This window comes from Vulpes lagopus, chromosome 2 (genome assembly GCF_018345385.1).
Source record: "Vulpes lagopus strain Blue_001 chromosome 2, ASM1834538v1, whole genome shotgun sequence".
Taxonomy (NCBI): Eukaryota; Metazoa; Chordata; class Mammalia; order Carnivora; family Canidae; genus Vulpes; species Vulpes lagopus.
Window position 1 is genome coordinate 67101981 of NC_054825.1, and position 26016 is coordinate 67127996.

A 26016-nucleotide genomic window follows, 5' to 3' on the forward strand; every position below is an offset into this window, starting at 1 on the left:
GTGAAATCATGAGTAAGTTATGGTTATAGTTTTTAATAATACAAATTAGAATTAATAAGTGACTATTCAAACCTGACTATCTAGGAGCACCTAGGTAGCTCAGTCAGTTCAGTGTCTGTCTTTGGCTCCAGGTCATGATCTCAGGGTCCCGGGATAGAGCCCTATGTTGGGCTCTCTCTGCTCAGTGGGGAGTCTGCTTCTCCCTCTCCCTCTGTGTTCTTTTTCCTCTCAAATAAATAAATTAAATTAAAAACCTGACAATCTAAAGCCATCTTGCATCCCATCAGTGATACACATGGCACACTTTGGTAAGCACTTGCATGGAGAAAGAGATGTGGAGATGGAGACTCCACATTTTGGTCATCCTGTCCATCTCTTAAGCGTTACCATAATTTGGGCCTAGTCCTCTTGTTCAACTTGACCAGGTAATATTTTGTTTTAGGCTCATCTTTCCACATGGGCATTAGGGCAGTGCCATTGACCACAGGTGGCTCATTCCAGCAAGATAGAAGGGAGAATGAGGAAGAACATTTAGTGATAGGGAGCTGCTAGGGTCATAACTGCAACAGAGAAAGCAGGAGGGAATGCACAGAACAGAGGCATGACTGCAGGTAAGATTCAGCTATTGTCCAAATGTGGTCACGCTCCATCCTTCACTCTTGCTGGTACTGTAATGAAGAGTTGTCCTTGGTTAACTGCATATGTATGTTTCATGAGCTACCTAAAGAAAGAAAGAAGAAAAGTGAAAACCTAACCCAGCTATTACATTAGCACACATGGTGATTTTCATAAAACTGTGGAATTCAGTGGTGAAAGGAACTTAGTTATTCAGTTATTTATTATTTGTTTACTCCATCCCTGGATTCACAAGAAACTATGCATTTCTGAAAATGACATAGGGAAGCATGCAGTGTTGCGTAGTGGATAAGCCCATGGGTCTCGCTACAGCTCAGCTTCCCTTATCTGTCAAGGTCACTGTAGAACAGAAAGGGATATTATGGTCTCAATTTCTCTCATAGGGAGACTGAGGACAGCCTGATTTTGGTCCTCTATGCTCACTACATGTTAATCTTTCTTGTCTTTTGGCTGCTGAATCCAGATTGACTTTCTCCTGCTAACAAAACAAAACAGAACAAAAACGGAGGCAGATTTTATATTCAATGAGAATACTTGGAAATTCTCCTATGGCCTTGGCTTATCCCTGTTTGCTTGAAGATGGACTTTTGCCCAAGGGTTACAATGATTTCATACCGATGTCCTTACTGTTTATATTAAATACCTAATGTCTTTGCATGGGTAAATACTTAATAATACTTACTTGTTTGCTTGCTTGTGTTTTGTGCTTGAAGTAAGATGGACCAATCCAAAAGAAATGAGTAGTCCATTTCTTTTGTTCAAGGAACTCCCAGGAAGAAGGTGCTATGACTTTCCTCATTGCAAACTTTGAAATTTTTTGCTTTCTCCAGCCTGAGTAATAATAGACTGTAAGCTCTGTAAGGGCAGGGATTTGGTCTATTTTAATCACTAAAACATCTCCATCAAGCACAGGGGCTGATTGATAGTAGGCACTGGTACATTTTCTTGAGTGAATGAATGCTTATTACTCTCATAATGCTGTATTTGTGTAGGACACTACAATTGTAAAGTGTTTTCCGTTAGCTCATTTGATCTTTGCAACAGGGTTTTTTCACAGTGGTTAGGAACTAGTGTTTTTACCCTTGTGTCATAGGTGAGGGAAATGGAGGCGGGCAGTAGAATGGTCTGCCAAAGGCTTCACACGGAGTCACTGATGTGTGGTTCTCTCCCTGAAGACTGTTTCCCGATTGGGAGTCAAACAAGATGGGGCACAGCTGTTCCTCTGCGTGATGGTTCCTGCTTCTCTGGACCTTCATGGAATTCTTCTCCTTTATTTTCAGATTACAGGACAGGCCCATGTTTTACTGTGGTCAGCAACCAGATGTGCCAGGGACAGCTCAGCGGGATTGTCTGCACAAAAACACTCTGCTGTGCCACGGTGGGCAGAGCCTGGGGCCACCCGTGTGAGATGTGCCCCGCCCAGCCCCACCCCTGTCGCCGAGGCTTCATTCCAAATATCCGTACGGGAGCCTGTCAAGGTAAGCCTCTGGCTGATGCAGCTATTAATGGATTCATCTTATTTGCTCTGGAGAGCCGTTCTCCAGCAAAGTTGGAGAGAATGGAAAAGCGGTGTCAGAGACATAACTTCACGATTTCGCTGACGGCATGATATCCAACTTAGGCATTAGGAGTGTGGCTCGGGAGAGAGCAGCTGGTCTCCCTGGACCTTTCCTTGCCAGCAGTTCCCCCTCTGACCCCAAAGCTGTTTCTTTGGGGTGATATGGTTTTGTTTGCAGCAGTGCTGTGCATTATGACAATGCTGTGTATCAACACTAAGCAAAATCTCTGAACAACGTAGTTTCTTTTTCTTCATTTTCTTCATTTTTTCCCTTCATTTGGTGTTGTTGGAGTTCCTCTGTCTCATGGGTTGTACTTAGTTGACCTCAAGAAAATAGTTCCTCTCTCCATTTTACATGCTACATTATGCTTTTTTTTTTAATAAGTCAGAAATAAATTAAGATTTGTTTCACAGTTTTAAATATCCCCAGATGTCGCCTGCTTGCTTCTTCTCCTACCTCCCATAGAAGCCCTTACTCTGTTTTTGGCTTTTACTCCTGTTCTTCCAGCTGTACAAATTCTTTTATTGTCTGGATGTCTGGCAGGAAACAGGAGGAAGTGAACGGAGGCAGTTCAGCACTAAACTGATGGGATTGAAAACTCCCAGGCTGTATCTGTTTCCTTTAGACATCTTCAGGGCTTTTTTAGCAAGTTGCAATATTTCCAGAAAATTCAGGGTATGCACTTTTGAGACAAGTAGATACCAGTTTGGTTTTGTTCTGTACATTAATTCTAAGGCTGATATGCCGTAAAATAGAATTTGAGCTTAATCCCATAGTTTAAGCTCTGTTGGTCTCCATTAAATTATACTTCCACAAATTCCACTTGTGATAAACACTGTTGGTCCTGGCTCCTGATTGCTATGTATAACATACAGCCCCTTTATTTGCCCTTCAACTTGTCCTTCTGAAAGCCAGGAGCTGCAAGAAGTCACTTTGAAACAAAAGAGTTACAGAGGGGTCTAGCGTGTGATTTTATAAAATCATAAGTAAGTTTGGTTCCCTCTCTCTTGGGTACCTCCTTTATTTTTCTCAGCCTTAGAAAGCCCCAGTGAGTTCTGAAGAAATGCTTGGTCTTAGTGTTGTGAAGGCAGCTAGTACCCGTGAACTCATCAACAGAGACCAGAAAGCCGGATTTGGTGTCTGTGAGTCCTTGTCAGAAGTTGAGGCTCTGAGAGAACTGGGGGACAGAGAATGGAGAGGGAGAGGGAAGAGCGATTGCTCGGTGTCTTTGCTATGCATTTCATACAGTCTAGACTTGTCCAGCATTTTCTTTCTGTCCCTTCCTGACTCTTTATCAGAAATTTTGTGAAACCCTTGAAATCAAGATGGCAGTTATACTGCCACTTTGAGAATGAAATTCCCCATGTTTTATTGTGGGTTTTTCCAAGCGATTCTGCTATCAGCCTGGGGCTGTGTCTCTTTGCTGGTGTTTTTCAGACCTTGGGCTAGATAGGAGGGGCTGTGGACAAATGAGTTCATAAAGGAGCTCATTCTGTCTTCAGTCTTGAAAGATGTGGCCAACAGAGAAGTGCCCTCATATATATTTCCTCTTGGCCAAAATTTATGACCAACAAGACTATCAAGTTTTGCTTATATGTGCCATCAATTTCAAATAACATTTTAATAACATATTCAGTATATTAAGAGAATGGAAACTTCTGGTCTAAGAGAAAATTGAGATCAGCTATAAAATGTAATCTAATTTTATTTCACATATAGTGGTTCATTTGTGGGCCAGGACCTTCCATTTAACATAGTGACACTTTTATAGCAAAATAAATTGTTGGTTCTTTAGTATCCTTTCCATCATGCCAACTTTTCTTAAGAACACTGGTTATTAGAGATCCTAAAATTGGTACTCACTCTCTTGCTTCATACAATGAAGAATAAGACAAAGGAGTACACTAGGTTTCCAGATTTCTAAAAGAATATCCAAAGTGAGAGAAAGAAAAGTTAGACTGCCACACTGGGGGTTCCTTTATTAAACTAGACTTTTGTGTGTTATATATGAAGAGATGGAAAGAATGTACATGTATTTTTTTACAATCTTTCTAACTGAACATAATGAGCCTAGAGTGATTCATTTTGTTCCTAAGGGGTTCGTATTTGGGACTACATGTAGGACCATGTGTCAGGGATATTAGGTGTCAGGGATACAGCAGTGAACAAAATAGACAAAAAATCCTGCTCTCTGAACTTTGTATTAAAGACAATGGATTTATGAAACAAAACAAAGCAAACAAGGGTTCACTAGGTCAGCTGGTGATTTGTCCAATGGAAAAAAAATAAGCAAAGGGTGGTGAAGGATGGGGGAGCTGGCCATTGCTATTAGATTGGCCAGGAAAGGAGGATCCACTGCTACAGTGGAGTAGACACCTGATGAACAGGGCAACATGAATCTTTATGCAACTTTATGGAGGGAGAACAATCCACACAGAGGGGCCACTGCTCCAAAAACCCAAGGCAGGTACATCCTTGGTATATTTAAGGAATGGCAAGGGAGCCAGAAGGAGAGGAGTGAGAGAGGAGGCCAGAAGATGAGGTCAGAGAGTAGAGAGGGCAAATAGGATCTTCTAAGATAAGGGCTTGAGTTTTAAGCCAGGAGGACACACTCTGACTTACCTTTCAAAAGGTTCCCACTCGTGGCTGCTCTGCCAGCAAAGTGAGTCTGCAGCTCAGACTGCACATTCATCTAGGGTATCTCACACTTCTCAGTCTAATGTCCTGGGTTGTTTAATTTTCACAGTGCAAGATAATTCTACAGAGTGCAAGGTGAACATTTCTCATTTCATTTGCATAAAAACACCTTCTCATGTCCTCCGAGAGATCTTAAGTAAATTCTGTTTTAACTGAATGATTCAATATAAGTCTTAGAGACAGTTTTATTATAGAAATGTGTGGCATTTTGATTCTCAGGATTTCTTGTATAACTCTAGTTGTTACTGTCAGCCTTTTAATCATTGTACCCCTATAATTTGCGGCATGCATAATAAACCCCACAAAAATTAATATAAAAACTGCTCTTTACATAAGGGAAGATGGAAGGTAGGAAAATTAACAATATTCACATTGTTAATTCAATAAATTAACAATATTCTTATAAACATTATTGACCAAGTTATGTTACTCAAATAATTTATTTTACATAAAGTAATTGTGAAAAATAATTTCTCTCATCATATTCCAAATATTCTGATGGACAAATAGCTCATTGACATAATTATGGTAATATAAATGTAGACAAACTATCACATTTTCTTCTGCAATGACTTTTATATGAATCTCTCCCTCTCCTCTCTCTGTCTTCTAAAATCTGACAGATGTGGATGAATGCCAGGCCATCCCTGGGCTCTGTCAAGGAGGAAATTGCATTAATACTGTTGGGTCTTTTGAGTGCAAATGCCCTGCTGGACACAAATTTAATGAAGCATCACAAAAATGTGAAGGTAAGAAATATCATGCTTTGCAGTCAAGGGGTGGAGGGGCAGGCAAAATTCAAATCAGTGACAAGCTTTATTGCAAATTGTTCCAAAATCCTTCTGTCTTTGTCATTCCTGTGAATGTGTAAATATAATATTCTTACCAGGAATAATATGCCTTTGTGCTATTGAACCAGAAAAACCCTGCAGCTTTTTCCACTTTTATAGACCCAAAATAAGAGATCCATCTGAATCAAATTAGATATTAAAACATGAAATATTTTTGAACCCATATTTGGGTTAAAATGTTCAAGACATGTTTTTGCATGGTTCTAGAGACATGAATTTAAATTTAATCATTACATATCATTCAGAAAGACATATCTTCTGATGTTTTCCTAGTTAAAATGTATGTTTGATTTTTTTTAGATTAACTCATATATTTATGCTCCTACTACAAATTTAGTGTTTTCTGCCTATCAGATGGAAGCCTTTTAATGTTAATCAAACAGAAAATTTATTTTCTGGAGGTAAATTTATCTATTTGCATTTAGTTTATAGATTGAGCTCCTGAAAATGTGTATAGAGAGAATGTGTTCATATTCACCACTACTGCTACTTGCCAAAAAGAGGCCTGGCATCCAAGGCCGTAATAAATGCTTTTTCCATGAGAGGGAAGTAAGTAGGCAGCATCAAACTCTCTTTTCTTTGAGGAGTGCATGTATAAATAATGTCTGACAGTCATGGAACAAGGTACCTGTCTCATCAAACTCAGCACAGCAAACTTCTTCCTTCATTTTCAGCTCTACTTGATGTGATGTAAAGTTTCATTTCAATGCGTGCACTTTTGTTGAAAGCAGTTGCTGTTGTGTCTACTCTCAGCAACGAAGAATAGTTCATTCTAAGCCATGTGTCTGGGATTGAGTCATTAATCTTCTTTGTAGGTAGCTGTAGTGTATCATACGTGGGAAAGACAGCTTCAAATTTGAGGTGCAGGGATCCCTGGGTGGCGCAGCGGTTTGGCGCCTGTCTTTGGCCCAGGGCGCGATCCTGGAGACCCGGGATCGAATCCCACATCGGGCTCCCGGTGCATGGAGCCTGCTTCTCCCTCTGCCTGTGTCTCTGCCTCTCTCTCTCTCTCTCTCTCTCTGTGACTATCATAAATAAAAAAAAAAAATTAAAAAGAAATTTGAGGTGCAATTCATAAATTACATTTAAGAAGTTTAATACCTACTTACCCTGAAACTGAATAATCTGCAATTTGACTCTACTAGAATTATCTTTATGGGTTAGAGTTGTTTTTAAGTTATTAATCATCATAGAATTTATAGTGATATGTTCTTGAACATGCCATACACAGTTGAAGTAGCTGTGAAAAATAGGTTCTAAGGAAGTAGGACTTTTTAAGAATATTTTAAGTTTCAAAGAACAATAAAGTTGATTCTTACAAGCCCAATGTATTCTTGAAGTTATATTGTGGATCTATGTTAGCACAGAATGTTGATACTGAACAGGGTAAAGAACTTACTGAGTTGTACCTTTCACATTATAAAGAACCAGCTATGTTAAGTGGCCTGATTGAAGTCATTTAGATCGTGGAAAATTTACTTCTTTTGATTCATACTCTGGTACTTGCTGTACCATATTATATAGTCTTTTTTCTTGGATATAAGCCATAATCTCTAATATTAATATTTATATTTCCTAATATTTTGAAAATTTTACAATATTATAGATTTTCAGGTGCCATTTTATATGTCTCGTTATGCCATTGCTACTAAGCTGTTAGGTTTATAATAGCATGCAAAATCCACAGCAGCAGTAGGTTGTGTCTTACATTTTCAGGCTTTCTCAGCTTGATATATTCAGCTTAGATATAGTCAGCCTCAAGATTTAGGGCAGTATGGTCCATATGATTTGTCCAGTCTTTGTTGTTTTCTGGAATTTGATAGCTTCCAGCTTGGAGTACAGTTGTTTGCTTGTGTCCCTGGCCTTTCCCTCAGACCTGTCAGTTAACATGGGTCAGGATCCATCACCTTGTGTGGTTGGGAACAAGTCAGAAGATTTAATACTGAGACTGAAAGAAAACTCATTCAAAATCCTTTTGTTAATGCTAAGCAGCCTATTATGGTGGTGTATCCAATGGACAAAAAAAATTCAGTCTGAGAATGACTTAATCCTTTTTCACAAATATTTTTTTTTTCCCGGCTACATATTGAAATCAGTAGCAAGATAAAAACAGCATATTTTTGGCTAGACTTTTTTTTTTCTCCTAGCCATCTACGGTTACATTAAATTCAGATGATGGGGTTTTTCCCCTCTTTCTTATTTTTTTTATGCAAAATTGATACTGGAAGAGAATGTCCCGTTAGTACTACATGTTCTCTGGCCTAGAGCTGGTTTGGGCATTGTTGACCTGTCTTACTCGGGTAGGAGAGTAAATCAGAAAGTCCTCCAAGAATGCTTGGTGAGCTTAGTCCCCTCCTCCTCTCCCTTGCTTTTCTCCAGCTCCATGCCTCATTATGGGAATGTCGTAACTCTGGACATAGGATGATTGATAGGATGGTCAATAGAAGGAATTCCAGAAAATCTGGCCTACACTGCTGAAAGTATGAAGAGAACATCTGTGTGCCCTGGGAAGATGGTCAGGCCACAGTGGGATTCTGTGCCCTTGTGAAAATCTTTCTGGCATCTTTGCCATTTCTTTGAGTGGCTTTTTGAAATGCATCTTCCTCTTGACTTGGAAAGGAAGGAACTGGGTGCCTGGAAGCCCGCAGTAATTTATTTTAAAAACCAATTCAATAAAAAATTGGCTTTAGCAAATTTACAAGATGCTAACCTTCACTCCCTTGGTGATGGTAAGAGCAGGTTTTTGGTGAGATCTTCCTTTTGCAGGACCCTCCCTTCTTAAAATATCCCCTTTCCCTGAAACTGAAGAAAGCCATGTACCAAGTTTTAGATCCAGGCATGCAATTTAGATTCATTTGAAATGTAAATTAACAAGCTGAAATGATTAAATAACAATTATTAAATTTTCATAAATTTAAAAAGAAAAGATTGAGATTTATAGCTGTGATTTGAGAAAAAGGGAAACAAAGTTCATGCCCACCTTCATTGTTGATTTTTCCAATGACTCTCGAGTATGCACACTGAAAGAACACATGAGCCTTTTCTTTTCGGAAACCAAGTCCATATTTGCATAGGTTACTGTGGGAGGAAATTAAGAAATAAAAAGTGTAATTAAAGGATTAAGTTTTATTTCTGGAAGAGGTCCCTTGGATTCCTAATTAACCACTAATATTTTGGGATTTAGATTATCGCCAGCCCAGCCTTTAGCAATTATAATAGCACTGCATGATGCAAAGGACTTTTTAAAAATGTAACTCTTAAGTCCGTGCACTCCCTAATACATGGCCAAAAACCTTAAGACTTCCCTTTTCTAGAATAATGACATATTTATCCAATGGCTCCTTGCTATTAGGGGCTTTTATCCACTCAGGCAGCAAGGAGAATTCCTAGGGCTACTCAACCCACTGCTCTAGATGGAGCCCCACCCTCTGCAGCTACTTGTAAGCCCTTGACTCCCATTGTTCAGGGTCACCAGCTCCCTCCATGTTGCTGAACAAAATCTCTGCCATGTAGGCGTAAGAGCACTAGGCACAAGGTAGCCCTGGCCCGGGTCCTGGCCCTCAGGTCCTCCCATATTCTGTGTGACCTTGGACAAGTCAGTTACCAGCTCTGAGATACTTCAAATTTCAAATGAGGAGGTGGAACAAGATGATCTCTGGAGGTCCTTTCCAGTTCTGCAATCCAGACTCCATCTCTTCACATTTCTCAGTGTTTCCCAGTTGTGATCAGATAGCAGGTACTGCATGAATAAGAAACCACACAAGCAGGCATATGTGGTATGACCATAAAATAGTATAGCTGATGTTTTTTTCAACATGATTTGAAGAATTAGCTGACACATTACCACCCTATGTCTCCTGACTCACTGACCTTTGCAGGAGGGCATCCACCTTAAGTTGGACCCCTGCCCCTCTCCCTCCCAGCCCAGCCCCTGGCAATTGAAGACCTGGGCTTAGCATCACTTTATAAATGATCCTCTTTGCTCTTCAAGTTTTACTCATGTCAGCTTTCTGAAGGTCTCAGTGTAATGCAAGAGTTATGCCCAGGCACCAGACTTGCAGAAATCAGTGCTATGCTTGGACCTATACTATGAGAGTTAGATGAGTTGACAGTCATAAAACCTTTAATCAATGTCTGGTGCTCCATACATGTCAACTCTCATTATTATTAGTACTGTTGTACTATCCTCTCAGCCAAGGAGCCAGATCTAACAGCCAGCATGTGAAGGATGCCTCCTCCATTCTGCCATTCTACTGTTTTTTTTTCAGTAACTCTTTCTAGTATATTTTGTCGCCTAAATTCTGCCATTCTACTGTTTTTTTTTCAGCAACTCTTTCTAGTATATTTTGTCGCCTAAATAACCCCTTTGGTTATTGACCTAAGTGGCCTTAATAAGGTTAGTAGCAGTCACTTATACTAACAGGTAGAAAAATATTTCATTTAATAGACACTATTTCCTCACTTCTTTTTTTTTTTAAAGATTTATTTATTTACTTATTTATGATAGACATAGAGAGAGAGAGAGAGACAGAGACACAGGAGGAAGGAGAAGCAGGCTCCATGCCAGGAGCCTGATTGTGGGACTCAATCCCGGGTCTCCAGGATCACGCCCTGGGCCGAAGGCAGGTGCTAAACCACTGAGCCACCCAGGGATCCCCTCCTCACATGATCTTTGATAGGAGTTCAGTGACCCAGACATTCACCTTTAGCGACACTTTGGGGAAGGTACCTTTGTGTTACAGGGGTGCATCCTCTTTCATTCTTTAATGAGGTTGTTGAGTCCTTGAGGTTGAACTTCTGTGGTTTGTTGTGGTGGTGGTTGTTTGAGAGAGAGACAGCATGCTCGTGCTGGGAGGGGAGTGGAGGTTAAGAGAGAGACTCTCAAGCAGGCTCCACTCTCAGCGCAAAGCCCGACATGAAGCTCGATCCCAGGACCCTGAGATCATGATCTGAGCTGAAATCTAGAGCCCGACACTTAACTGGCTGAGCCACCCAGGTGCCCCTTGTTGGTTTTTAAGTAGGATTGTGGCTGGTAAACGTGGGAGGATTGATGGTAAAGAACTGTCTTAAAACGTGCCTTCTGATACTATGCTAGTTTGAATCTTTAAGCTCCATTCCTGGCTATTTCTTGGCCTGACTTTTGCCGACTCCAGTAAAATGTCTATCTGTCGGAATAGAATATACATTTTTACCATTATACAACTTCACAATGAGAATGCTGTTTATGTTAGCATTGACTCTAATATAAGCAGGGGAATATTGTTTGCTTTAGCCTCTAGCCTAGCATAGAAGAATGGGGATTTTGCTTTTAAAAAGGTTAAACTGCATGTAAACAGTGTCACTGTTGCCTTTTTGACTAACAGGGTGAACTTGAGTCAGACAACACTTGAATCTGGTCCACTCAGAATTCTATTTTGTTTTACAAGTGAAGAGCAGTACTTAAACTAGAGAAGAAATATTCTCTCTCTTTTTAAAAAAATTTGGGCTGAGTACCAACAGTGTAGTGTGGCCATTGCAATACTCCCAGGGGGCTTGGGTCAAAATCCATGTGTCCCTAGGTGAGTGCAGAAAGCCTCCTCCTCTTGGAGTCAAGGTCGTGCAAATACCACTGTTACTCTGGGTATTTACTTTTAGCCTAGGCAAGAAGTTCTCAACTTCTTCTCCCCTCGCTGGTGCCACATCTATTGACAGCTGTCAGTGTTGAAAAGTCCTTTAAAGGAAATGGTTGGATTTGTCCTCAGGAACTTTTACTGCTTCCTTGGAGGAGACCAGTAGTCTCAGGCCCTGAGCACTGATTCTGACTATGGCCTCCACTGACCTCACAGGGGATTCGGGAAGTGGGGCAGATGGCCAGACCAACCATTATCTCTCTTCCACGATCAGTCATAGGCTGTGGGCTCCCAGGAAGGGTGAAGTCTGAGGTGAGGCAGCTCTCTACAGCTTACACAGTCCTGGCAGTAGCTGAGAACCCAAGCTGTCTACTGATGGCACCCTTAATGCTGGGACAAGTCCGCCCTTGAGAAGGATCTGGATGGAGCATCCCAGTGTTCCCCACCATTCACTCACCGAACCCACAGAAAAACCATCATCATAGCAGATTGGGTGTCCCTGAGAACCCCACAATGGCCAAGTCTTGGTCAGCACTCAGACCAAATGCTCTTCTCTATAGGATTTTCATACCTGCTTTGTGGAAAGTCAGATTGAGAAGAAATGCAGGAATTGATGCAGAATATAGAGTAAACATAAGGGACCCTAACTCAGTGCAAACCATAGAGAGAATGGAGAAAACGAAATTTTAAAATAAATGACATTGGAATATGAGCAGGCTATAGTTGCTTGGTAAAACACTATATAGTTTTAGATTTTACAGGGGAGGTTTCTTCTATTTTGCTGTAATCTCTTGAGCTTTGGAAGTTCCTTGGGTAAGCCTGTGTTGAGAGAATCACCCTTTTTAAAATTGACTATTTTATTTATTTATTTATTTTTAAAGATTTTATTTATTTATTCATGAGTGAGAGAGAAAGAGAGGCAGGGAGACATAGCAGAGGGAGAAGCAGGCTTCCTACATAGAGCCTGATGTGGGACTCGATCCCCGGATCCTAGGATCATGACCTGAGCCAAAGGCAGGTGCTCAACCACTGAGCCACCCAAGTGCCTCTGAATTGACTATTTTATATGCAGCTTTTGTTTTGGAGATTGGTTTGGTTGGTGTTCGCTCTGAACCTTGTGACGATGAACAGTTTTCTGCTGTGTTCTATGAATACTAAACTCTTCTTTATGTTCCAGATATTGACGAATGCAGTACCATTCCTGGAATCTGTGATGGGGGCGAGTGTACAAACACAGTCAGCAGTTACTTTTGCAAGTGTCCTCCTGGTTTTTACCCCTCTCCCGATGGTACCCGATGCGTAGGTAGGTTTAATGATAAACAGCATGCCTGATCCCTGTAAATCAGTTCCATAACAAACATCTTTCTAAAGACATTTGTGCAGGGGGACTAAGTTCTCACTTGATGTAAAATTTACATTGTCATTTTATCAAACAGTTGAGTGCTCTCTTCAAGAAAAGAGGCACCTTGTGGTGTTGTATTAGGACTTTTACCTCCCAGAAAGAGGGATGATCCAGGAGCCCATACAGACATCCTCAGTCTATAAATTATCTTTGTGATCATGCAAGTGTCAAACCTTCAGCCATTTCCTGGGACCTATGTTAATTTAGGTCTGAAATTTTGCAATAATCTCTTAATTGGTCTCCCTGCTTCCTGGCTTCTCTACAATCCATCCTGTCAGATTTATCTTACTAAGATAGTGCTTTGATTCAGTAACTCTGTTGCTCAAAAACCTCTAGTAGTTTTCCATGAGGATGTAGAAATTGGTGTTTTTCAGTGTGTGTCACATGGATTATTCAGGTGCAGCCAGGGCCGCTAGAGCTTCTGGGGTGGGAGAGGGGGACAGTGCAAAGGAGTAGGCAATGCTGCTTTTATTTGGTGGTGTGTTAGGCTTCTATGTAAAATATCAGTTGAATAGGGGATTTTGTTGTCTTAAAAAACAGGTTTGGAAACTGCTGGATTTAACGATTGTTAAGACTTCCTTCCAAGTCCAGTTTTCTAGTGTAAAGTTCCAGTTCCAGAGTGTGCAGCCTAATAGTTAAAGACCTTCACTCTCTGACCCCTCTCAACCTTGCTTCCTTATCTGCACAGTCCTTGCCTCTCCCCCTCAAACACTTGTTTTGATTCATTCCTGCCTTTTTGATCATATGTGTGGTACCACTCAGGACAGATACTCTTCTTCCAGCTCAGGCCTCCTTTCATATTCCTCCTCAGCTTCTCTGTCTTTGAAGACACCCTGGATCAGCCTACCTGAAAGCAGTTTCTCCCTTCTCTGAGGATATGATTCTCATAAATGATCTAGGGAAATTTTATGTCTGTATGTTTTTATCTCCCTAATTAAGATGTAAGCTCTCCTTAAAGGCTAACTGCTATCCTCATCTGTCCCCAGTGGTTCTCGGCATGATGCCTTGCATGTCATAGGCACTCAGTTAAGTATTTGTTGAATATCACAATGAGTACTTCCTTATTATTAGGGCAGAGCTAGGAAGCCCATGGCACATGGCCTTGGAGAGAAATGAACACTATCTTTTGATGTTTATTTCTGGCCCATATTTTCAAAGACACTCAGCTTCACATCCTCACCACAAGCCATGAATTTCAGACCCAAACTGAGTTGCACTTGAAATTCTGAATTCCTTTTTACTTAGTCACATATAATAAAAGCTGAGGGCGATCTCTTAAGTTGACATTTGAATAAGTACAACCAGTGAGGGAAGCCTATCTGGATTTCTCCTTAAAAACAATGGTGGGGCCTGGATTGCCTGATTTTCCAAGATATCTTTGTACATACTGGCACTGCAGTGAAAGAATGGCCAGTGCAATTCATGTATCTCCTTTTTCTTCCCAAACCGTTCCAATTAGCATTTGACATCCAGTGGATATGCTCAGCAAAGAGGTAGATCAGAAGTTCTTTCCTGTCCAAATAATAGGTAGATTTATTTTTTAACTTTCAAAGAGAGCCACAAATTAAAGAGATGAAAACATTTACATAACAGATAGTTTACACTCTTAACAGATATATTCATACTATTTACAAAGAAAGGGAGATGTGGAGAGTGAACTAGGATTCAGGGGTAACCTCCTGGGTGTGAGGTGTTCTACAAGAATTGCCTGACTTCACGTTTACAACCATACTGTGGATGGGAAGAAGCTGAGGTGTACGGAGCTCAGATAAGTAATTTGGTTTGATTGCTTAAGCAGCTAAGAAGTGAAGGAGCTGGGATCCCAACTTGGACATGAGCCCACAGTCCCAAACCCTCTCATTACTCCTTCCCAAATGACTACTGGACACAGTAAAAGCTTTCTAACCATACACCTAGACAAGTACAGTTTCTTCTTCTTTGGAACTTTATTGTGCCCACAATTAGGAACTTGTTATATAAAATGCTCCAAGAGACATTTCTGCCTTCCCTAATGCTGATATTTCCTGCCATGGTAAACACAGAGACACCCTCCAACCCCCTGCCAAACCATCCCTAGTGAAAAGAAAATGCATATAGTTTCCAAATTACAAACAAATCTAAGCTTTGTTGGTAAGTTGGCTCTTTGGAATTAGTCAATCTAACCAATAGAAAACCTCACCTATAGCTAGTGGTGTGTCGTACTTCCTTATATATCTCTCCTAAGCACAAGATTCCATCCGTTCCCTTCAGTCACCACATTCTAAGGCTCGCAGACCTCTCTGTCCCCAGCATTCCCTTTGTTCTGTAAGCTCTTGAAGTATTATTTTATGTTTTTATTCTGTGATCTTCTTTTGGAGCTTTATAATACCTTGTGTAGGGTGGTCTTTTCACATTAGTGTGCTCTGTCTCATCAATTCCAGCAATCCCGATGATATCCTGTACCTAGTTTGGGCCTCACGGTTCCTAGCTCCTGGTTGGACACAACGATGCTAGTGATTGGTTAGGAGAGGCCTACTGATAGGCTAGGATGACCTGCAAACACCTGTTTAATCCATAATATATATTTTTTGATATAGTATGGTTTCTGGATTCTGAAAGGAAGGAGGCCAAATGATCCAGAAAGGGAAAAAAGGAAGAAAGCATCCTACTCCTCTTCTGCTAGATGCCTTGGTCAGAGCAGATTCAAAATAGAAGAAGGTGTCTATGCTTCCTCCTACCTCCATTGACCTCCTCGAAATCCTAACATTCTTCCCCCTCAACTTCCACAGGTCTTCAGATTGCCCACAGCCACTCCTTAGCCTCTTTGCAAAGTGATCCAGCACCACAACAGTTTCCTTCCCACTTCCTTTGGCATTGCTGCCTGATGGCATGGGAAACTTCAGGCTGGTGTGCCCGGGGTGGGGGTAGGGGTTCAGTTCCTCCAAATGCTTCCTGGCTTTCACATATTTTCCCTTTCTTTACTTATTAGCCAATAGGTTTGTTTCAAAATTATAAGTTGTGTCAATGTGTGTATTTTTAACCAAAGCTCTCCTGCACAAAGAGAAATTAGCAAAATGCTCACTGTTGGTAGAGGTGCCATTTGTACATCAGAGACTGCCAGTAGCCCAGCCATGGCTGGTAATGTTTTTAGCTCCAACATTCACCATTTTGATCAAGAGTTTTCTAGTCTACCAATTTAACATGTAAGTGAGCCAACTGGGCAGTAAAATAATATCATCGTCAATGTGCAAAATAATAGACATTAGCCCATTAGGAGTTTGCAGTTGGCAGCTCTAGGTCTCAGTTTTGCTCCGAAAGATAGCCCACACTGAAAATTGTATATACAAATTTTGGTCAAGTGTTTATACCAAGTTTTGACCACCAAATTCATTTGAAACTGGGATATAAGCCAGTTTTGAATATTTCTTCCCATTCTTAACAGCCTTTGGTTTCCTTGCCCCCAAACATCTACTAAGCACTGAATAGATAAATTATCAGTGGCTTTAAAGCCATGAAAATTAGAAAGTAGAAAGTTCTATTGCTCTTTCTTCTTCACAGGGAAGGTGCCATTTGTGGCTTCAGAGAGCCTATCTTGTCTGCACTCCTCTCTCGGGCCATTTACCCTGGACCGGGCTGGAAGGAAATTTGTTCTGCCTCTCTGCTGAGACTATTAGTCTAATGAGAAGTGTAGGAATGGGGCCACAGAAAATCTCTAGAAAGCACATGTATACGTGCTAGTGGTTTTAAGTATTTTTCAGAAATAATCTTGTATTCTTTAAAGCTGATCAGTAATCTTATTTGATGGTTTGTTTAGGTTTTGTGTAGCCTTCTTCATGTGATATTAGTAACTGACATGTTTGTAAGTTAGCCTTGCTTTTTATTCATTTTGTTTTATTAATTTATTGCAACCTTCAAGATCTGAGAGCTTAGTGTTCCTAAGAATAGTGTTGATGAAAACAGTCATAGGGTTGGCGTTCTCTGATCAAACATGAAGTTTCTATTTCGACTTACAGGAAACATAGGGATGAAGTTTTAGCTATAAAAAAATTCCTCATTTTATAAAAAAAACTTACCACCTTATAGTTCTTCAAATAACAAGTATGCTTAAAGTATAATTTACTTTTTAACTATACTGCATATGGACTGTGCAATGATACCCCTTCCTTAAAGAGAGTACATCCTCAACATGTCAGGTGGATCAAGGTGTTCTGTACTTAGCTACCTGCATCCTCTGTTTCAAGGCACTTCCTCAAAGGCCTATGAAGTAGTTAGGTTTCTAGTATGTCGCAGGCTCTTTTTTGATAGCCTAGACTTGCACTTCAGTGTGTCAATGTTGTCATGACAGTCAGACATGATGTAACCCAATAAAAGTGGTATATAGAAATATGTCTTCCCATGTTGCTTTGAGAAGATACCTTTCTGCCAAAAAAAAAAAAAAAAAAAAAAAAGCCTTCAAGAACTATTGTATCTTATAGGACTAAGAACTTGGAATCATGAACATTTTGAACTTGTAAATAATTAGTGCCTTATAAAATCTGTTAGGGCCCTAGGACAAAAGGAAATCTCTATTAACAAGCATTGGATCTGACTGCAAAGTGGCTCACTCCTTAAAAAAAAAAAAAAAAAAAACTCACAAGTCTGACTCACAGTTTCAGTCTGAAAAGTAAGAAAGATCTTTTAGAAATGTAGATTATAGTGCAGACTTAATGTTGTTTTAAAATAGATTTATATCAATATTTGCCTAAAGTGGCTTGAATTAAGTAGTTTGAAACCAAGGACAACACAGTCTCCCTTCAGTATAGAGAAATGTCTTTATAACTAATTAACTGTCACTGCCAGTGATTTTCTTAGTCTCTCTTTTCCTCTGGCACATATGGTTGTAATCATTCGTTCCCACCTTGGGGATGGAATGTGGGACTTTGGCCAAGTGCACCAGCTCACAGGGGCGAAAGGTGTGAGACGAAGGGAGTTCTGACCAAGCATTGTTCCTGAGCAGCACATACTGCTTCTCTTCCAGGGGGAAGGGTGTCAGTGCATCCCTCCAGAGCCTGAGTGTGAGGCATAAAGGTGCTGGAGCAGGAGAGTGTTGTCACGAGTTCCATCTCAGTGATGTGTGTGTGGGTGTGTTTCTTTGTTCTCTCAGATGTTCGCCCCGGATACTGTTACACAGCTCTGGCAAATGGGCGCTGTTCTAACCAACTGCCCCAGTCCATAACAAAAATGCAGTGCTGCTGTGATGTTGGCCGATGCTGGTCTCCAGGGGTCACCGTTGCCCCTGAGATGTGTCCCATCAGAGCAACAGGTAAGAGCCCTTCCAGTTATCTGTAGAGTGTCCCACTTCCACCTCCACAAGCCCACATGCATGACGCGCATCTAGTGGAAATCCAGGTAAGTGAAAAGATTCCTGAAAATAAAAAGAGACAACTCCCAGGAAAATTTCCCCTGGATAATTGGCTTGGGGAAATACAGAGGTTCATACAAGTAATACTGGTTTTTGGTACTGCTTCTTATTGAGCTTGCTTATTACTAGTAACTCGCAACCTTTTCAGGAGTACTGGTCTCTCTTCTTATATATTTCTTTTGGCTCTCACGTAGTCCTCAAGAGCTCTGTTGAATAAAGCTCAGGTCTCTCAGAGCCTTTTCATGAGTTATGCTGGATACATGTTTCCTCCTTCCCTAACATTTGACACTTTCCTCTTCCTTGGTGCCAATTCTTGTTAACTGTTTTTTTCTTTGTAATACTTCTCTCATCTGTCATATTCCTTCTACTTTCACATAAAGCTCATTTTCTCTCATCTGGACTATTGCAGTGGCCTCCTAACTTGTCTCTATGAAATCTGCAGCTGCCATATATATTTCCCAAAGCATAATTCATCTGAAGTTCAGTTAAAAAAATTATGGCTGGGGGAAAGGTAGGGAAAGATGTCCAGAAAAATTTTCCCAGGATGAATTCAGGCAGGATCTAGTGGTCCAAGTCACTCCATTTCTTGAAAATAAAATTTTACTACTTGGCAGAGCATCTAGCATCCTCATATCCGACCCCAGTTCATCTTTTAATTCTTCTTCTTTATAGTGGCTTTATTTTTCTAGTTAAATTATATGATCAAGCTTTCCTTGAAGCCAGTCTGGAGATCTCTAAACTCAAATGTTCTTTTTCCCTAAAACTTCTCCTTACTTCCTAACCCCTGCCACCTTGCTTGTTAAATGCCCTCTTGTTTGGTAAGGACCCTAACATGATTCCCGATAGGACCTAATTCATGAATGTCCCAAGAGAACCACAGCTGGAAATGATGCCTTCTGTCTCAGGGCACCAGGCATTTACTGCTGCTGTGGCACAAATCCCATATTTTCTACTCTGGGCCAATATGTGTTCACGTATTACTTTTTTACTCTTTGATAAATCTCATTAGGAGGTGTCATTCATTCTTATAGTCCCATATTCCTTATGCTTTCTTACCACTTTCACCATAGTTAGCAAAATCTGGCTCATAGGGGGCATTCAGGTAGAGTGAACAATTTATTAAGTGATATCTTTCCCACTAGTTCTAAGTGAAAACTCCTTCTTAATCAGATTCCTGAACAGTGTGTTTGACTCAGAAAACTAGCGGAGCAAATCAAGGTGAAGAAGGATAAACACAAGAGTTAACGGAATGCTACAGAATGTTATTCACAGAATGTGAATTTACCATTATCCTGGGTTCTACACCTGCTCACAGATGTTACTATAAAATTTCTTTTATTGCTGAGAATTATATGTGTGGATTAAAGAAGCAATAAAAATCTTTCAGTACATTTTAACATATAACAAGTCATATATTTTGTCTGAGTTCCTTACTGTCTATGACCTAAAAATATAACCCACTACCCTTAGTGCACTGGGGGGACCATTTAGTAGGTCCTGTTTAGAAGTACGTGACATTCTATTAAGACACATGGCTTGAGTACCAGGAAAATGGCTTTTTAAATACATATGTTGGGACGCCTGGGTGGCTGAGGTTGGGCACCTGCCTTCAGCTCAGGTCATGATCTTGGGATCCAGGATCGAGTCCTGCATCAGGCTCCCTGTAAGGAGCTTGCTTCTCCCTCTGCCTATGTCTCTGTCTCTCTCTCAGCCTGTGTCTTTCATGAATAAATAAATAAATCTTTAAACAATAAAAAATAAACACATATATTAATTTAGGAATCAGCAGCATTGATGCAGATTCCTTTCTGTGCTGAGGCCTTGAATAGAGGACAGAGGGACAGCAGGTTGAGGTGCCCAAAGACCTGCTTTGGGATGCATGGTGCAGAAGGCCCTGTTCCCCTGTGTAACTTTGCAGGGAACTGCTCTCTCATGTGTATCACTGAGATACCTCCAATCTAAAATAGGCCCAGGGCAAAGCAGATTGACAGAGAAAAGCTAATTTGCAAGTTGGTACGTTTGCTTGCTCGGATGTTCTGGTAGCAGTGCTGTAGAGCTCTAGGTTTTTAACTTATGGAGAGGATTTTATATAGATATAAAATACATATATATATAACATATATATGAAGGATTATTTTAGGCTAGTCAACTTTTCACAATGTAAAAAAAAAAAATCAGTATCATCTCTAGGTTAAATGGAGTTAGGAAAGATGGATATCAGTTGAACAAAACTAGCCCCGGTTCGCTAATCCTGAATGTAAAGGAGCTCATGGGAAAGTTATGAAGCTTAAGAGAGTAGAAGAGAGAATAGGAGCCACTCCGATATACTTTCCTATAGAGGTTAAGATGAATTTAATAGCATGCTTGAATTCATATACCCACCTAATTAGCAGAAATCCTGATAAGCTATTCAACTTCTTTTATGAAAATCCTAAAAGGCTAAAGAAAAAGAAAGGTTGAATTGGTGCTTGAAGCAAAATGAGTCCCTTAATATAATTGCTATCCAGTTAAATCCAACATATAGTTTATGAATTCCTCTTCTGTGCAATCCAAAGGGCAAGGCTCAGAGTGGGAATTAGTCATAAGTTAGACATGATCGTTGACTTCAAAGACTGTGCACAGTCTTAGTGGTAGAAATTTGGTGGAAAGTCAGTAGCCAGGAAATGATAGATATGGCACATCCAGGTGATAATTCTGTAAGAAGGATCATTATGGTTTGGTAAGTGGGATTGTAGCATCCTGGTTCAGGAAAGCATAAACAATATATAAATCCTTTCCAGATGCAGTCAAGTGCTGCAGAATCCGTGTGGGTTAAAATTACAGATAAATAATAATTAAAATGCAGCAATAGAATTCTCTGAATACATAATGTTAACCTGAGTTGGAAATGCCAAATTTAATTGAAGAAGTTTTAGTAATGGACCCATATGAAACCACAAGGTACATGATAGCCAGGTATATTTAGCTACCTGTGTAAATTGGCAGATTTTCCCCATGACGTTGAATATAAATGTATTTGCATAAAACATATTGCAGTACTTTAGAATAAGTCAGATTTAGTGCACAAGTAAAAGTGTAATATTAGCCTAATTTCTGTTCATGGACAAAACTAGTATAGAAATGATCTGTGGGAGAATCCCTGTGTGGCAGTAATAATAAAATTATCAATAGTCTGGCAAGAAGGAGAAAAAGAAATTTTTAAAGATCACATGATAACATTCAGAAGGAAACTATAACAAGATGTGGCTATTTGTAGGAAACATGAAAATGTACAAATGGTTAAGTAAATACATCCCTGGAAATCTGGATACTGTCTTAAAACACATTTTTGGAAGCTCAGAAAAAAGTGTGTCACAAATCTAAAGATAATTTATACTAGTAAAGACCTGGCCTGAAAAAATCAGCCTGTATGTGCAGTCAGAGGGAATCCTTGATTAACTCAAGTGTGCTAGTTCAGGGAATCATTATGCAGCATTAACAACAGACGCACCACTCCCTAGTATTCCACGGGGTGCTGCTTCTCCAACACTTTATTGTCTTGTACAAATAGGTATTCCTCAGGGCTCTGTCTCTGTACACTCTTCTCTTCACTTTCCACACCTTTCCTAGGCGAGCTCATTCATCCTCATGGCTTTAAATACCACCTATCTACTGATAATTCTGAAACTTATATACAGCCCCCACTTCTCATCTAGGCTTCAAACTCTTACGTAGCTGCTATGTGACAAATCTACGTGGATATCTGCTATCTCAAGATTCATATATTCAAAGTGGAACTTGGCTTCTGCCCATCAAACCTGCTCCCATTGCAATTTTTCCCATTTGGCAAATGTCCCCAACATCTACCCGGTTGGTAAACCAGAAGACTATATCATTCTTGATTTCCTGTTCCCTCCGCTCTGACATTTACTCCTTCTTGAAGCACTACCTACTTATCTCTAAAATATGCTTCAAATTTGTCCACTTCCACCCAGTTACATGGCTGTCTCCCTTGTCCAGCCAATGTTTTCTTGCCCTTGGCTTTCTGTAACAGCCTTGCCTCCTTTCAGCACATTCTCCATGTGTCAGCAAGACTGATCTTTTGAAAATGTTCAGTTGATTACATCCCACATTAGTCTGCTGAAGACATCCAATAGTTTTCCGTTGCACATACAGTAAAATCCAGTTTTTTAATGTCCTCTTTAGAGAGTTGCAGGATCCACAAATGGGACTGAGTCAAGAAAGTGGCATTTGATTCTTTCTTGAGATAAATCGTGACTTAGGTAAAGACTTCCTAAATTTTGGGAGAGGTATGTGGTACATACTCTGGGGAGTTTGGTTTTGGTTTTGAATTACTGTTCCAGTATGGTTGCTACTGTAGCTATTAGGATGGGAATGATGTCAATTGGCTTTTCCCCCGTTCTCCAATTGATCTATGTGGTTCTATGACTGATCTTATTCAAAGTTTCTTTGAAATGTAAGGATGACTTGCACAGAGTATGAGTTACGCTACAACTCAGCTTTTGTGTTCTGTTGTGTTGTGTTTTTCCAGAGGATTTCAACAAGCTGTGCTCTGTCCCCTTGGTAATTCCTGAGAGACCAGGATATCCTCCCCCACCCCTTGGCCCCATTCCTCCAGTTCACCCTGTTTCTCCTGGCTTTCCTCCTGGACCTCCAGTTCCAGTCCCTCGACCACCAGTGGAATATCCATACCCGTCTCGGGAACCACCAAGTAAGGACTGAAAAGTCAACTGGTTTTGTTTTGTTTTGTTTTACATTAATTGGCTTAACTTTTTTTGTTGTTGTTTATGCTGCTTTAGTCATTAAATTAGTGTATCAATTCTTAGATTAACTAGTATACGTAGTGTGGTATCTAAGTTTCTCAATTGGCCCCTTCCTTAGGAGAAAAATAGGAGGTTTCATATTCTCCAGATTAATGTCCTTTTGTTATTCAACAACTGTGGGAGAGTTACGGGAGAGATTTAAATCTGATTCACAGGATGAAGTCATAGAGGAGGTATAAAATTATACTTTGAGTTTTGTATAATGCAAAGTAGTTTTGTAAGTAATTACCAGAACTCATTGCCTTTGTCAGTTACCCAAACTGGAGACTTGAGAGCAAGGCAGAAAAGAGGTAGGGAGAAGCAGGCTACAGTGAGGCTTCAGGACCTGGCTGCATGCGCTCTCTGTAAGTGGGCATGAAATTATACTTTATTGGTCCCAGGTGACCTTTACCCAAAGAGCGTCTTCCTTCCTTTATGATTTAGCATCTTGACCATTGTGAATGGGTTAAGAAGTGATGAAAGATACCCTAGTTATAAATGATTTTAATGGGGTTTAATGTTATTCCCTTAGGGGTGCTGCCAGTCAATGTCACTGATTACTGCCAGCTGTTTCGATATCTCTGTCAAAATGGACGCTGCATTCCAACTCCTGGGAGCTATCGGTGTGAATGCAACAAAGGATTCCAGCTGGACCTTCGTGGGGAGTGCATTGGTATGTGATGCCTAGGGTTAGGTTGGCATGAGAAGCTATTGCAGTTCTGTCCCATGACTATATGGGTTTTCTGTTGTGGCTGTAATAAATCACCTCAAACTTAGTGGCCTAAAATAACACAAATCTGTAGTTTTGTAGGTTAGAAGACCTACACAAGTCTAACTGGGCTAAACTCGGGTGTCAGCACCCTGTGTTCCTTCCAGAGCGCTCAGAGAGAATCCATTTCTTTGCTTTTCCAGTGTTCCTTGACTGATGGTCTTTCCTCTATCTTCAAAGCTAGGAACATAGCATTTTCAAATCTCTCTCTAAATCTTTGGTTCTATCTTCCAATTCCCTCCTCTACTTGCAAGGACCTTTGTAATTACATAGGGTCCATTTGCATACCTCAGGAAACACTACTACCCACCACCCCGCCCCTGCCCTCGGTCAAGGTCTACTGATTAACAGCCTTGATTCCCTCTTGCCATGTAGCGTATTTAGAGATTCTAGGGTTTAGGACATGAATATATTTGGGGAGAAGCATTATTCTGCCTACTATAGTGACTTCTAGCTTTCATGGTAAATACATTCAAGTCTTGCTGGTCACTTCAGCTTAAGTCATCTTCTCAAAATGACCATTAAAATAAAGCTTTAAAACTGTCTCCAAATTATGAATTTTTGCACATTTTACTAATTCAAATGGATAACTCACCAATTGTCTGTAGTTAGTCATTAAAAACTGAAGAGTGAAACTTTGGATTGTTGACATGAGTCATTTAAGCTAGCAAAAGGAGGAAATGTAACACAGGAATAATTCATCTGTTAATTGGAAAAGAACACCCAGTTGCCATCTAACTTTTTAAAAAAATAAGTTAAGTTATGGAAAGCAATTATGTAACTATGAATCAGGCAGAAATCAGGAGTTCTTAGTTTCTCATGCTGTGTAGTTTCCTGGTGTTATAAATGCCCCTTCTGGCACACGCTAAAAGAGGTCATCCAGAGCTGGTGGAAGAGGGGACATCTAGCTTACGGTGGACGAGTGCACCTGCAGCAAGAAGCATGTGACTATGGATAAATAGGTTATCTTCCAGAAGCCTTAGTTTCCATCTCTACAAATAGGGGAATGTAAACCAGGTCACTGTTAAATAGACTAATAGTTCTATACAACTGTAAAAGTAGTGGGAGCCTGTCTGGGGATGAGAGTTGAGGGGTGGTCTCTGTGGTAAGTGAGAATAGGTCATTAAATGACAACTGTTTCATGTCTTATTCTGATGTTCTCAGCAGAACTCAGCAGGGGATGCTTAGATAAAGTTAGGCTTCCTTTTTATTGAAACATAGAGCTCCAAGAGATACTCAGAATTCTATCTAGAAGCCATTTCTGAAATGTTAGTCTGTTTGATTCCCTTAGGCCAGACTCAAGGAAGAGAAAATGTTTCTTAGCTTGGAGTGTTGAGTTGCTACGTGTTTGGCATTTTTCTCTGAAAAATGACACAGGATAATAAGACACTTTACTCCACTGGTTTTCAATTGGTCGGTGACACAGTACCTTGTGGCAAAAAGAAAAAAAGATCCTCTTCATTATGCTATTTATTTCTTAAAAGGAAAGTGTTCTAATATGTAAAGGAAAGCAATAAAATGTTCTTAAAGTTATGAGTTATTGTCATCTAATTTCTTACTAAAATGCACCATATTTTGCAGATGTTGATGAATGTGAGAAGAACCCTTGTGCTGGTGGAGAGTGTATTAATAACCAGGGCTCGTACACCTGTCAGTGCCGACCTGGCTATCAAAGCACACTCACCCGGACAGAGTGCCGAGGTATGGTCCTAACGTGGAAGATGCCAAGTGAGGAGACATATACACTAAGTAGGAGGTTTGCTTCGAGGGAATTTAATGGAGTTTGAATAACCTTGCTGAAGAGGCTCATAGGCCCTTGTTGTTTTCTGCACTTAATTCCAGATATTGTCACTCTGAAGGACAGCATCATAAAATCCAGCAAACGTTCAAATCATTTTAAAAAGATACTTCTGTTCCTGGAGAAATATCTTATTTTATATATATCTATATCTATATCTATAAATAGAAAAAAAATTTTTTTTGCCTCATCACTGTTGCTCGTAATTTTTCATCTGAGAGCCGAGGAATGGGGTTGTCCTTTGTTGACACAGAAAGTGAGGACAGTTTTAGGTGAAGTTGTATTTCATTAATTTCTTAATGGGAAGATCTAAAGGAAAAGGAAGTAGCCACAGTGGTCACAGCAGCATCGCCTGAGAGCTGATTGGAAATGCAGAATCTCAGGCCCTGAGCACCTCAGACCTACTAAATCAGAATCAGTATTTTAATAAGATGCTCCCAGTGTTCCATAAGCACACTAAAGTTTGAGAAACACTACTATAAGTGTTTGCTGATAAATTTTTCCCTCTGTGTT

At 40.2% G+C, this 26016-nt stretch overlaps 1 protein-coding gene across 2 annotated transcripts in view; it reads left to right on the top strand.

Moving 5' to 3' along the window:
* Nucleotides 1-26016, top strand: part of FBN1 (fibrillin 1) — a 227453-nt gene that overhangs the window by 101362 nt on the left and 100075 nt on the right. For both annotated transcript variants that reach the window (XM_041743578.1, XM_041743577.1), the window contains exons 7-13: nt 1917-2114; nt 5516-5641; nt 12530-12655; nt 17877-18035; nt 22666-22845; nt 23469-23609; nt 25287-25406. In XM_041743578.1, the coding sequence (XP_041599512.1) occupies nt 1917-2114; nt 5516-5641; nt 12530-12655; nt 17877-18035; nt 22666-22845; nt 23469-23609; nt 25287-25406 (1050 nt within the window). The remainder of the gene's footprint in view (nt 1-1916; nt 2115-5515; nt 5642-12529; nt 12656-17876; nt 18036-22665; nt 22846-23468; nt 23610-25286; nt 25407-26016) is intronic.